General features: G+C 32.8%; 1 protein-coding gene across 3 annotated transcripts in view; it reads right to left on the bottom strand.

Moving 5' to 3' along the window:
• Positions 1–578: 578 nt before the first annotated feature.
• The window catches only part of Cdk5alpha (Cdk5 activator-like protein), a 172754-nt gene continuing 158165 nt past the window's right edge, over positions 579–15167 (bottom strand). For 2 of the 3 annotated variants that reach the window (XM_036362956.2, XM_036362957.2), the window contains exon 5: positions 579–902. In XM_036362956.2, coding sequence (XP_036218849.2) covers positions 755–902 — 148 coding nt within the window. In that variant the 3' untranslated portion in view covers positions 579–754. Of the gene's footprint in view, positions 903–7231; positions 7418–15167 lie in introns of all 3 variants that reach the window. The other variant, XR_004976568.2, reaches the window with a different exon arrangement.

Here is a 15167-nt window from a genome sequence, read left to right as displayed (position 1 = left end):
ACTATAGGTGAACCGTGTGAAGTTGCTGGAATTGATATTAGCCACCTTAACAAATTTGTAGTCTGCTTAAAGCGCTTCGTCGTCTATAAGGGTGATCCATATCTAGGAGTTTTTTCATAAATGACCAGCGTTCACAGTTACCTTAAAGGGATCTTGCATTATTATTATCTAACCTAACATGTAACAGTACAGATATGAAAGAAAAAAATAATCAAATTAATTATTTGTTTGGAAAGAAAATAATTTTTCTCAATTAATTTTTGTTCGCATTTTGACGATTTTTAGTTTTTTGCTATGAATTCCTATTTAGTTATCATTCAAAAATAACTCTTTTATTGGCTGAAATAATTAAAAAAATATTATTTTGAATAAACATATAAAACATAACCGAAACACCTGAATTTGATATTATGAGTAAAAAAATTTATGAAAAATTGTTGTCTGCTAACGACACAAACTTATATAATTGGATCATGGCAAAGCTCTGAGCAATCGGCATATGAAAACGTACAAGGTAATCGAAAATGGATTGAAAATAACTTACCTACCTTTGAGTACTTTTATAATAGAAAAACAGCTTTTAACTTTTCTAAAACTTTTTATTTGCAGCATTTAACGCTGATAATGTCTAAGATAGGTTGACGTGTTTCTGCAATTTAACATATAATTGTTATTAAACATACTAAGCGTTTATCGCTTGGGCCTGAATGTATGGTGTAAATGAAAACCTACATACGTATAGTTCTCCTGTACATCAAGCATTGGTACAGGTAAAGGTTCCATTTGCGTTCGATAATATTTGCCCACATGATTTCAATTCCGTGAATACCTCCGTGAAAAATCCTGGTTCAGCATTGATTTTCAACATTTTACTGCTCAAGCGATTGACAATGATTAGGCATCTGAAACAATTGAAATTAAAATGCTGAAGCAATTAATTCAACTATATGCATATGAATCAGAAACTGAAAAAGTTAAATCGTACTGCTAAAATTTTACGTTAAAGTATTTAACTATTTTTATCAATAATCTAAAATTTTTTCGTGCATCTGTGGCATGTCGCATTATAGCTCTCTATATTTACTTACATCCGTAAGTTCATTAGCACGTACGCATCACAATATGCGCAATCACAAACATACAAACCTGCGCGAATGGCTGACTAACAAATGTGAGAGCTATGTTTGGAATTTTCGTAATTTTCGCACAATACAAGCGTACATTTGTATAAAGTTTGTCAATTATTCGCTCATGCTCCTGTGTTTGTGATTGCACGTATACAAACTTACTTAGATAGATAAATTGAAAGTTGAGGAATGTACTGCACCCTGCGTTCTAACAAATTACTTATATATGTTTTGGAGTGGGTGGTTCGCTTGGTACTCTAAAAAATTGGTTGATAGACAACTCTAAGAAAGTCTCTCCCAGTATGAGCTCCTCCGCGTTACAGTTTTCTATTTCTTGAATTGAAATTGAATGAAAATGGAATTTGTGTGAAATTTAATGTTAAATGTAATTAAAAAAGTGTACTACAATTTTTTCATAAACCTAACCATATAAAAGATATTAACGGTTGAAGTTTGACTATCCCGTCATAAATTTGGCCTTGAAAATATTAACATCATTCACGGTAATTCTTTGTAAGCAAAATGTGAGACCACCATACCGACATAAAAATGAACAATGCAATATGCTCTAAAGTGTTGCGTAACCGAACCGCAAGGAATAGCAGAAAAACTCGACCTATCTTTAAATTTTTATTTTGCTTGACATAGCAATTTTCTTTTATAATACAATAATTTTTATAAGTTTTACTATCTAAATTAAATAATTCTTCCATTTCATATATATTGTAATTTCGTTATAAATGATGTAAGGTAGTGGTACGATTTTTCTTAGCTTAACAGTTACAAATGTTCGCGGAATTTTTATAGCGAAAATTTAATTAGTATTATTAAAAATGGCGGTCCCTAATTGAAGGTAACCTAATTTGTTAAAATCCATTTCATATTTTTATTATTTGATTGTTAGTTAAAATATTTGGATGAATATCTCCATATGTAGACGATATAACATTTTCCTGAATTTGTTCAATCGTACTTTTTAATAACTGCATTCTACTTAATTGCTGTAAATACATATTTTGTTGAAATTCCTGGTTTACAAATTTACTTATTTTATTTAGTTCTTTTTCTATCACTTTGAATAGTGTTTTTAATATTTCTTATTCTATCATTAAAATAGGAGTTAATCTGTACTTGTTGATTTATTGTATCTAAATATTATGTTATCAGTATTCACTAAACGTCTCTGTATTTCTTGTCTATCGTCGTCGTCCATATTTCCAAATAACCATTTTGTCAAGCTACCTATTCCATTTAACAAACCTCGCCTTTTTCTACTTTTTTTGGGTAATAAGGTCAATAATTTATTTTTAGCGTCTAACAATTCTGAATTTAGTATTTCATTATGAATAATTTTTATTGCATTTATATTTTCTGTTATTTTTTGCAAAATATCCTTAATTTCATTTATATCTATCATATGTAATACTATATCTGAATCCTTTATTATTTCTTATCTTCTTATTTGTACGTCCGTGTATCCTGCTTGTTCCGTTAGATGAGTCACCACTATTGTTCCTTTAGTCAGATGTGTCCATATTATTTTCAGTATAACTACAAGTATTACTGCTATCTGTAAATTTTAATTGTTTTTTAATATTACATGGATGAATACGCTTTAAGAATTCTTCCCTATACTTCGGCTTCTCCTTGTATCGTACAGCTTTATAATTCTTTATCAAACCTTCTGCTCTTTTTTCCTCATAATCTTCTCTATTTAACTTTGTTAACATTTAAATTTTGGCGTTTTCTATGTTTTTGCTTACTACCTTATTATTGACTTTATTATTGTGCACATCTATGGGGTTAAATTTTATTGTCGAATGAAACCTCTCATTGTAAATACGAATAGATGTTTGTATTAATTGTTTAATTGACATATTTTTATTGAATCTGTACAATACCCGTAATTTTTCTAAAATAGTATTGTGAAATCTTTCTATATCTGAATTACCTGTATGTGAATTGGGTTTTGTTAAATGTAATATTATATTTTACTTTGAATGTCTGCAATTTTCTTTTTTGGTTTTCCCAACTTCGTAAAATTATCTTCTAAATTTTCAATTGTATTGTAGTTATATAATTTCTGTCGTTTAATGGATAAGCGGCGCCATATTTTGAAAATTTATCAATAATAGTTAAAAAATTTAAATTTTTTATGACAAACGCATCAATATGTATGATTTGGTTTTTATCTGTCGGTGTTTCATTTTATCATATTTAATCATATTTAATTTCTTGGAAAATTTCGCATTGATTAACAACTTATTGAATCAGTTCCATTAATTTCGGATAATAGATTTTATATTTTAATTGATTATATGTTTCCTGTATGCCTGAGTGAGCACTTTCCCTAATGTGATTGGCTGCTTCAACTTCGGTGTCGATATCTTGCGCTCGCATTGTGGATTTAGTGAATTTTATTTGGTTATCATTTGAATACATTTCTATTAACTTTTTTATTACTATATTATAACTCTATTAAGATATTTCCGAGAATATGCCTTTATTTTCTTTTGAAATATATATCCTAAAAATTTCTGCCATTATATCAAAATCATTTTCTGCGTTAAAAATAATCCTTTTGGCATGTATTGCCTTAAACTCTTAGATTTTGTTATTTGTTAAAATTATTTGAGTTTTGTATTTATTCACTCTTCTTTAATATAAAAATGTTGCCATTGAAACGTCGTCTTCTACATTATTAACAGAAAGACATTTTTTTACAACTCTGTATTTTTATCTTCCACTTTTTTTGAAATAGAATCCTTACTATTTTCTAAAGTCTGCTATTTGGTTTTCTTTACCTTTTAAATATTCTTTTTCAAAATGTGAGACCACCATACTCTCCTAGTTTTAATATCCATCTTTGATGTCTTGGTGACATGTCTATATTTCGAATGTAAAAATTTAATCGGTTGGTGATCAGTTAAAAATTTGAATCTTCTACCATAAATATATGGCCTGAAGTAATTAACGCTCCACATAATTGCCAAAAATTCTTTATCTGTTGCCGAGTAGTTTCTTTCATGATTGTTTAAAGTTCTGGGAGCATAACAAACCGGGTGACCCTCTTGTGATAACACTGCTCCAATTGCATAATTGGATACATCTGTTGTTAACGTAAATTGTGTCCCAAAATCTGGATAACGCAAAATCGGATATGTACTTATTAACGTTTTTAATTTTTCGAATGTTTCGATATACGTAGGATCTTTTATATTAATTTTAGCTCCTTTTTTTAGATACTTTGTAATTGTTTGGGCTACCTTCGCATAATCTTTAATAAACTTTATATAGAGCCTTGATTTGTTTCTCTATTCGTGGTACCTCCAGGTTGTATATCACCTTAATTTTATTTTGATTCGGTTTCATTCCTTCTTTTGCTTAACTATGCCCTAAAAATTCTGTTTCCTTTTTCATAAAATTACTATTTCATATATAAATTAAATCTCAAATAGATTGAAGAGATTATTTGAAATTTTGATTTTCAAGGTCTTTGAAAATATCTCTTATGACTTTAATATGTTCTTTTAAAGATGTGCTAAAAATCAAAATATCGTCTAAATAGACAACGCATGTTTTATTAATATAATATCTTAAAATTTCGTTCATCAGCCGTTGGAAAGTGGCTGATGCATTCTTTAACCCGAATGGCATTTTTATAAATTCATATAAGCCAAGTGGCGTTACAAATGCCGTTTTTTCTCTATCTTCTTTTTTTACTAAAATTTGGTGATACCTTTTTGCTAATCTATTGCTGTAAAATATTGGGCACGTCCTAATTTATCTAATATTGAATCAATATTGGGCAAATGATATTTGTCATCTATTGTTATTTCATTTAATTTTCTATAATCTACAACGAGCCTAAATTTATTTATGAGTTATCAATTTTTTTCAGAACGTCTATTAAAGGGCTTGAAAATCTTGTTGAACTTTTTGTAATGATTCCTTGTTATTCCATTTCTCTAATTTGTTTTCTTACCTCTTCCTTATGTTGAGGTGGATATCTATGAAGTTTTGAATTTATTTGCTCATTCGATATCGTCCTAATTTAACGTTGAATTTTCATTGTACTTTTAAGTACATCCCTTGCTTTGAAAAATAACCTATTATATCGTTTTATTATTTTGATCATTCATCATATTCCTCTTTATGAAAATGATCGAGGTGTAAATTGAGGTGTAAAGGTTTATTTATGAAATTCACTGATTTCTCATTTAAATTATATAACCTTCTTCAAAATTAATTAATGCATATAGACCACTTAGTAAATCTGCACCTATAATGAACTGATATGACCGGTTGGCTAGTCTTCTGACTTTCCACCTGAACCGACATCCTTCTGGAAGTCGTAACTACTTTGAAAATGAATAGTGTCCTTACCCGTAATGGTTGTGAAATGAATTGGTTTTATCGCAATCTTTTTAATCATTTATTTTTTCGCCAATTATACTAAGTGAAGCGCCTGTATCAATAAAAGCTCCATATTTTCCTACCGTAATTTGAATTTTCGGTAAATCATCCAAGGCTAGTTCTGAAAAAAAAATATTATTTATTTCTTTCTATTTTGTCAATTTCCATAGGCTCAGTCTCTCCTTGCCTAGACCAATTCAAACGATTTTGTCCTGAATACTGTCTACAATTTCCTAACATTTGGCGTTGCTATATTACTTAAATGGTATCTATTGAAAAAATTATTATTTCTAAATTGTCCTGAATTCTGAGGTTGCCTTATTTGATTGGAATTATTTCTATGATCATTACGTTCATAATTGTTATTTCGATTATATTGCATATGTTGTTTATTATGATTATTGAACGGTCTATTGTCATTTGGTTGCGGTTGATATCTAAAAACGTTTTTGTTGTTCAAACTCTCGTCCTTAATTTCCCATATTCTGGTCTGATACAACCAGATACTGATTCTCGACATTAATTCCAAAATTCTTCCCAAGTCGTGTTCGTCATAAATTTTATCAAGTATTGTTCCTTTTGTCATTTCTTTATTAGTATTCACTAATACATTTTCCGTGTTGCTTAAGTCAGGTAGTAAATGTACCCTCATAATATACGATTAATTCATCACTCTTATATTTAATATTTTGTATATCTATAGCTAGCTCAATTACATTGTTTGCACGAATACTTGCTATCCTTCGCTATATTTGGTGTGGTTCGGTGTCTGGCCTATATCTTAGGTTTAATGTTGTTTTGATTTGCCGCCTGTTATCAGGTTCCGGGATGCTTATTACTACGCTTTTTGCATCTCCTTGTATATTGCTGTAGTAAATCGTCCGCCCTGCTTCCCTTCTCATCTCCTCGTCTGATATTGTCGAAAGTAAATACTCAACTCCTTTAAAAAATGATGTCACTGTTCCTGTGAATATTGGCATGTGTCTTATGTTTTTTTAATATTTGGTCCCGTCTTCTGTACTTCTTCCTTGTAGCCCAAGATATGCGGTTCTGAGCTGCTCCAGCTGTTGTTCTCTTCTAGCCACCTGCCCCACCAAGTCCATCCTTCTTTCATCAAATGCCATTTGTCTTTTTGACCGAATGTTGCTCTTTGTGGGTGGTGTTAACTTCTATGTTCACTGCACTGCCACTTATTTGTTTTGTGTCGTGATGTTCACTTTTGTGTTCACTGCACTGTCACTTATTTGCTTTGTTGTGGTGGCTACCTTTTTTTTTTAATTGATATAATAACCCTGCACAAAAATTCTTGTAGTTTGTGGTGTTTGCACAATTTAAAGTAATTTATTATTGCCTTGGCTACGGAATCGCAGAATTATTTTTGGGTGATATATATTATTATTATTATTGTTTTTTTCGCAAAGAACTCGTTTTACTGGATCCTTTAATATAATTTTTTGTTTCAATAGGATCCTACCGACTGCGCCACACGGTTTTTTAAATAATTAGACGATTATTTTGATTATCAGCGAACTATCGCTGAAGAATGTAGAAATCAGACTAATTTTATTGAATACTATTTCTTACAACGAAAGTTCATAGTATACTCAATTTAAAATAAATTTACAAAGAATGCTTATTAAGTGATGAGTATCAGCACTTTGTTACATTGTATGGAAATTCTTGTTTACCTTGTTTTATTTATTGTAGCAATGAGTTCGTCTATATCGTCAGCATTGTGGTGTATTGGTTTTGGAGTGGCTTTATAATTATTGGCAAGTTTGTATATGGGATTTGGGTTGGAAGTGTTTGTATATGTAACTCGCCATTAAACGATGTCTCTTTTGGTCAAATTCTCTTTCTCAAATTCTTGTAAACTTCATGTACGTGGTGCATAAAAATATTTGTGGTTAGCTAAGTTTATCATTATTGATCTTTTTCTGAAAAATATCTGTTATGTTATGAGTTTTTACATATGTACACATTTGCGAACATAATGTAAATATTCATTTGAAATCGAGCGCTATTGCAACCAATAAAAGAATTTCTAAATTAAAAGAAATGTCGAATAGCGTGACTGTGGGCTGTTACTATCAAGAGCACAAAGCGTGCCAGCCGAGCACGGGCGGCACATTCCCTTTTTCGTTCCCTAGCCTACAAAAACCGGTGTGGGGGACAAAATAAGTCCTCATGAACATAGTCATAGCAAAACGTGAAAAAAAATAGAAATGATTTTGCTTTGCTTAACTTCGATGTGAACAAACTCAAGCATAAGCATACATCAAACTTATCTGTCAAAGCCAATGTCTGAAGTAAAGCGAAGCAAAAGATCTATTGGCCCATTTACATAAAACTTTTTCGCTTTGCTTGGCAATTCATACTTAACAACGAAGCGAAGAAAACAACGGGTTTGCCAGAATGAACGCTTTACTTTAAGTATTTCTGTCTAAAAAAATGGTAAAATAGGCGTAAAAAGATGAGAGTTGCCCAAAATTTTGCTTCACCTTGCTGCGTTTCGCTTTGATGTGAACGTACCCATACAAAAGCATACAATGTTCAAGTCTGTCAAAGAGTGACACAACACAACGCAATAACACCTAAAAACAAAAAAACATGCCGTGACAAAAATGAGTCATCGCAGCATTCAGCAGCAGCGGGAAAATATTTGAAGCAGAGGATTCTCTCAGCAGAAGCAGCAGAAGCAGCAGTAAAAAGCAATAGCGCAACAACAAACGGGATACCAAACAAAGTGAAGGAAAAAAGAAGCGAAGTTGAGTGTTCCTTATAAAAACAGAGCAGCATTCAAGTCCTAAAAACAGCTGTCAATTCAAAAAAAATTTCAAACCGACACTAGAAACGTTAATAAGGATGAAACTCTAAATAGCAACAGATTTGCCTTATTGAATAACGAAACCAAAGACGTAGGGTACCACCACAGTGGGTGATACCTAACCGCTTCCAATATATTTGCGAAAATGTAGCTCGAATGCTCTTGTATTGAAATTAAGTGACATTGTAGGCAAAACAATTTCCATATAGTACAAGGTACAATTCAAAAGTTCCAGGACTTTTTAAACAACGTGGCTTCTAGTGGCGCCATCTGTCTGAAATTGTTATCCCTCAATTGTGTATTCTTCAGTGTTGTCGTATAAAATTTATATAACAGCTGACTTGTATAACAGCTGAGATATCGCGCTACATGTGACATTACATTTGTAGTGTCGGTAGGAAAATGAGCATCGAACAAAAAGCCAACACTAAGTTTTGTTTTAAACTTGGTAAAACTTTTATCAAAACTCATCAAATGATGAAACAAGTTTATGGCGATGATTGTCTATCCCGTAGCCGTATTCACGGGTGGTTTAAACGTTTTCAAAGTGGTCGTGAGGACATAAATGAGAAATGAGTCGAAACCCAAAAAATCGCGCCTGGAGAAGTCAAAACTAAAGACAATGCTGATATGTTTTTATGATTCCAAGGGTATTGTCCACAAAGAATTTGTTCCACCCGGCCAAAACGTTAATGCGGTATTCTACCTTGGAGTTTTGAAGCGTTTGGTAGCACATATTCGTCGCATTCGGCCCGAATATCGCGAAGTTGGCGTTTGTTGCACGATAATGCGCCGTCTCATCGATCGACGCATGTGGCCGATTATTTGACCAAAAATCAAATTTTAACAATCAACCACTCCCCATATTCACCTGTTATGGCACCGTGCGACTTCTAAAAAGGAAAGCGTTATGCAGACGTGGAGGCTATTCAAAAGGCGACGACCGCCATCCTCAACGCTATACCGACAAATTACCTAAAAAAATCATTCGATAACCTTCTTGAACGTGCAAAACGTTGTATTCAGGAGGAAGGAGACTATTTTGAAGGCGACCATTAATTTTTTCAAAAAAAAAAACAAATAATATTCGTTTTTTAAAAAAAGTCCTGAAACTTTTGAATTGCACCTTGTATCATTAAAAAAGGGTAACATTGATAAAGCAAAATACAAACAAACACAGAGAAAAGTTTTATGGAAATCGTAAAATTACTGTCCAATAATAATAAAAAACAAGTAAGGAAGCGCTAAGTTCGGCTATAACCGAACATTTTATACTCTCGCAAAGTCAAATGGTATACTCGTTTTAGATTTCTTTGTGGATCTTGCCGCCTTGTTCTATATTGACCGATATTTTCGGTAAAAAGTCAACTATAGGCACTGGGGTCCACTTATTCAGTACCTAGGGGCTTGAACAGTTTTGGTTCAATTTAGATAATTTTTAATCACAAGGTGGCATACTTTAAACGTATTATAAGTTTTACGTCGATATAATCATTGTTGCTTGATTTGCATACTGGAAAGTGAAAAAATCAGATGGAATTTAAAATGATGTTATATGGGAAATAGGCGTGGTTGTAATCCGATTTCGCCATTTTCGTACCATTACATAGATATATGAGAAGAATATTATGTATGTAATTTGGTTGAAATCGGTTAAGCAGATCCCAAGATATGGGTTTTCACCTAAAAGTGGGCGGTGTCACGCCCACTATCCAATTTTGAATGTGGTTCCTTTAAAATCATTTTATACCAACGCATAGATAAAATTTAATGCCTCTGGATTGTTTAGTGCTTGATTTATCGCGCTTTTAGTAGTTTTTATAAGTACCGTTATATTGGTTGTCAGCCGATTTCACCAATTTTCACACCATTGATAGAAATGCTAAAAACATTTGTTCCCATTGAATTTTGTTATTATAGCTTTAGTGGTATAGGAGATATGCACATAAAACTTATTAGTCAGCGGGACCACGCCCACTTTAAAACAAAAATTAAATTGCAGATGCCCCTTTCTAATGTGATGCTGTATACCAAATAAGAGTCTTGTATCTTGTTGTGGAGCTTAGTTATGGCAATTTATTTGTTTTTGAATAATGGCGTTTTGTGGGTGTGGCAGTGGTCCGATTATGCCCATCTGCAATACCAACCGTCTTACGGTACCAAGAAACATGTGTACCAAGTTCCATAAAGATATCTCAATCTCACCCGGATTTTAACTCGTCTCTTCATCCTGATCATTTATATATTTATAACCCTATCTCTCGATTAATTATTAGGTGATTCAAACAACCGTTAGGTGAACTAAACAAGTTGCGAGAGTATAATTACTATTCGTATCAACTGAAAATCTCTAAGGGCTTAGTTGTAGTCATTTAAGGCATTAAATCTTCGGTAGATTCTAATGAAATCAGAAAAGCTCATAGAGAATGCGGTTATGAGGTTAAATCTGTAGTAAATATTTTTAATAGAAATAAAGTGCCCAGTGTTCAAGATTGAATTAATACCAAATACTAACCAGCTAAAAAAAAATTAAACGCCTTCGATACATAATTTAAAATATCTCCTCCACCGTTAAATTTCCATTGAAGAACCCATAAAAGAAATGGTCCAATACAATGCACTAACTGCCAAAAGTATGGGCACACAAAATCATATTGCACCCGTCGCAGTGTTTGTGTAGTATGTTGTGATTTACACCCTACGTCTAAATGTACGCTTAAGAAAGAGGATTTAGCGAAGAAAGCTAGTAATTGTGGAAAGAAATCACACTGCTAATTATAGGGGTTGCCCCTCTATACAAAGACTTAAAACCGAAGGTGTCGCTCCTAATTCAAGCACGTCGAAACCAAATGATGAACATTCCTCCTAACGAAATTATTGAAATCACTGACCAGAGTTCAAAACCTGGTTATATTAAAAATAAAATAATTTATGAAAGTCATGCAAATGTGGTAGAAGGAAACAATGTTCAAACGCAATTGCCCCAAAAAGAACCAAACGGTGGTGTTGAAAGTATGATTTTAAATCTTACCTGATGTACAAGTATGACACAAGTTAAGGTAACAATACAAAATATGACTCAAGATCTAATTAAAGCGCAAATCCAAATGCTGCAAACTTTTTAAGTAAAAAATGAGCGAACTAAATATTCGTATTTGGAATGCTAACGGCGTTAACCAGCACAAACTATACATTATCAGATGTCGAAATGAAAAAACTATAGATGTAATGTTATTATCTGAAATACATGTAACAAATAAGAACAATTTTTTATACCTGGTTTTAGACTCTATGCTACAAATCACCCAAATGGAAAGGCGCATAGTGGAGCAGCAGTGTTGGTTAGAAGTCGTTTAAACCACCATGCTTTAGAATCTTATGCTACAGCCCAGTTACAAGCAACAACAATACGTTTAAAAAATCGATGTAGTGACTTAAACCTGACGGTTATATACTGCCCACCTCGTTTTAAAATTACAGATTGCCAATTTCAAGACTTTTTTTGGCTATATCTCTTGGGCCAGCCAGTGATCGAAAAAAAATACCAGATTTAATTGATTTTGCTGTAATTAAAAATATAGATATAACTGTTGATACATGTACTGACTTATCTTCTGACCATTCTCTTGTGCTAATAAAACTAGGCGAACAACCCTTGGTTATATCATCAAAAGTGGGCTTAACATCCCAAAGAACGAACTAGTTATACTCTCGCAACTTGTTGCTACAGAGTATAATAGTTTTGTTCACCTAACAGTTGTTTGTATCACCTTAAACTAATCGAGTTAGACATAGGGTGTTATATATATAAATAATCAGGATGAAGAGACGAGTTGATATCCGGTCCATATATCTGTCCGTCCGTCCGTCTGTGGAAGCTGTAACTTGACTAAAAATTGAGATATCTTTATGAAACTTGGCACATATGTTTCTTGGTACCGTAATACAGTTGGTATTGCAGATGGGCGTAATCAGTCCTCTGCCATGCCCACAAAACGCCATTAATCAAAAGCAAATAAATTACCATAACTAAGCCCCGCAATAAGATAACAGACTGTGATTTGGTATGCAGGATCACATTAGAAAGGGGCATTCGGAGTTTAACATTTTTTTGAAAAGTGGGCGTGGTCACGCCCCACAATAGGTTTAAAGTGCATATCTCCTAAACCACTAAAGCTATAATAACAAAATTCACTGGGAACAAATATTTTTAGCATTTCTATCGATATTACAGACACTTAATTTTATCTCTGGGATGGTATAAGATGACTTTATAGGAACCGCATTCAATATTAGACAGTGGGCGTAGTTCGGTACACAACATTCTTCTCATATTTCTATGTTATAGTACGAAAATGGGCGAAATCGGATTACAACCACGAATTTTTCCCATATAACACAATTTTAAATTGCATCTGATTTTTTTCACTTTCCAGTATGCAAATCAAGCAACAATGATTATATCGGTGGAAAACTTTGCGTGAATAATACGTTTAAAGTCTACCACCTTATGACCAAAAATTGTTTAAATCGAACCAAAACTGTTCAAGCCCCTAGGTACTGAATATGTGGACCCCACTTCCTATAGTTGACATTTTACCGAAAATATCGGTCAACATAGAACAAGGCGGCAAGATCCACAAAGAAATCTAAAACGAGTATCCCACTTGACTTTGCGAGAGTATTAAATGTTCGGTTACATCCGAACTTAGGCCTTCCTTACTTATTAAAATATAAAAAATATATCAGTAGCCACATTAATATTGATTGCAGAATAAACTCAGAAAGAGATATTGACCAAAGCATAACCGAATTAAATCTCTAATATTTTTATATCATAAATGCGAAAGTCCGTTTGTTTGTTACGCTTTCACGCAAAAACTACTTGACCGATCAACATGAAACTTTGTACACATACTCTTGGAGGTGTCAGAAGGAACATAGGAACTTTTTATTAAAAAATCTATAAATTTTTTACGGATTATTAAAAAAATTATTTTGGAGGATTATATATATTTGTAAAATAAATTTGAAAATTTTGAATTTTTGAAAAAAAAGTTTGGCAGATATGATTGTTTGTCGAAAAATTTAAAAATGAAAGAAAACAAAAATGTATAAAAAACGTAAATCAGAGAAATAACACCAATATCAAGAAATTCTTCGTCGGTCCGTAAAGCTAAAGTTGCACGAAATCAAGAATCTGAAGTTCACGCAGAGCTGAGAAGACAACAGCAAGAAGAGCGACAACGTGTTTCACTTCCATTACTTGGTGAGCCAGAAGAACCTTTAAAAACTTTATAGTTTAGTGTCACAAATGAGTCAAAACGATTTCTAAGTAAAATAAGAAAGTATAATTCTTGCTTATAAATGACATCCTTCGGAGTTGATAAAGTGATAAGAATGCCTGGATTTTCACCAACCTTTACTGTACAAGGACAAATATAATATATTATATCATCAAATTGGATCACTATTTCCAGGAAATAATGATCAGCATACATTTTTGCAGGTGTATTTTATGGCTGAAATTTATGGCAAAAATTTATGGCAAAATTAAGTAAATCTTCGTTGCCAGTATATAGATGGAGTAGAATGGGAAACATTATTAAAACTTTAACGAATGTTACACAGTCACACTGATTTGGTGAAGATTTTTAAAAGTGCGATAGACAAATGGCCTTCAGATAAACCACTGCATGAAAGATATCCTACTGTTACACATCTTGCAGTACATTTAGAAAACGGACAGGGTGTTTTTTTAATGACAATACTTTTCAAGACAGAATTTTGTCTCCCCCTGAGACAACACTGACTGCGTTTTTCAAGCTTTGTCAGAATGATAATTTTGCAAAGACATTATTGTACTCTGAGGTCCCCCGTTATTATAGATGGAACAAGGCATTCAAGGTACACCTGTAGAAAATCAACCTAGGGTTAAAGTATCAGATGCTCTTGGTCGTGTCTATACCGTGCACGTTACAAATTTCAAATGCTTTTGTCTGCGTATGTTATTGAACCATGTTAGAGGTCCAACTAGCTTTGCAGAACATAAAATTGTTAATGGTCAGAGATGTCAAACATACAGAGAAGCATGTGAGGCACGACGATTGTTAGAAAATGACAATCATTGGGACGAAACTATGGAAGAAGCCGTACAATGTCGATCACCAGATAGAAAAAAGGGAACTTTACGCTACACTTTTATCTTTTTGCGGCCTTTCTAACCCTCAAACTCTTTGGGATCAGTACAAAGAATACATGGCCTAAGATATTTTACATCAACTTCAGCAAGTACATACAGATATGGTTTTCAATGAACATATTTACAACCAAACACTAATTGTAATTGAAAACAAAGGTTTTTACTATGGTTGGAAAACAATTAGATGATTTTGGAATGAAAAGTCCTCAAGGAGATAATGAGGATGATTTTAACAATGAAATTGCTCGAGAGCAAAATTATGATTTCATAGCACTGCAGCAACAAGTTGAAGAAAATTATCCCTCTGCTACTTCCAGAGCAAGTTCATTTTTTCCGTCAAGTTTTACATAGAATAGAATCCGGCAAAGGTGGAGTCTTTTTTCTCGATGCACCAGGAGGAACAGGAAAAACGTTTTTGCTCAACTTATTATTAATGTACATCAGAAAAAACAGACAAAGAGCAGTTGCAGTAGCTTCTTCGGGTATTGCAGCAACGCTTTTAAAAGGCGGGCGTACGGCACATTCCGTTTTGAAATTATCATTAAATCTTGCACAGGAAGATTCACCCATCTGTAATTTCAGTAAAAATAGCTCT

The sequence above is a fragment of the Bactrocera oleae genome, chromosome 3, assembly GCF_042242935.1.
Source record: "Bactrocera oleae isolate idBacOlea1 chromosome 3, idBacOlea1, whole genome shotgun sequence".
In the NCBI taxonomy this organism is placed as follows: Eukaryota; Metazoa; Arthropoda; class Insecta; order Diptera; family Tephritidae; genus Bactrocera; species Bactrocera oleae.
Note: the sequence above shows the minus strand (reverse complement) of the source record. Positions and strands in the feature narration are given on the sequence as shown.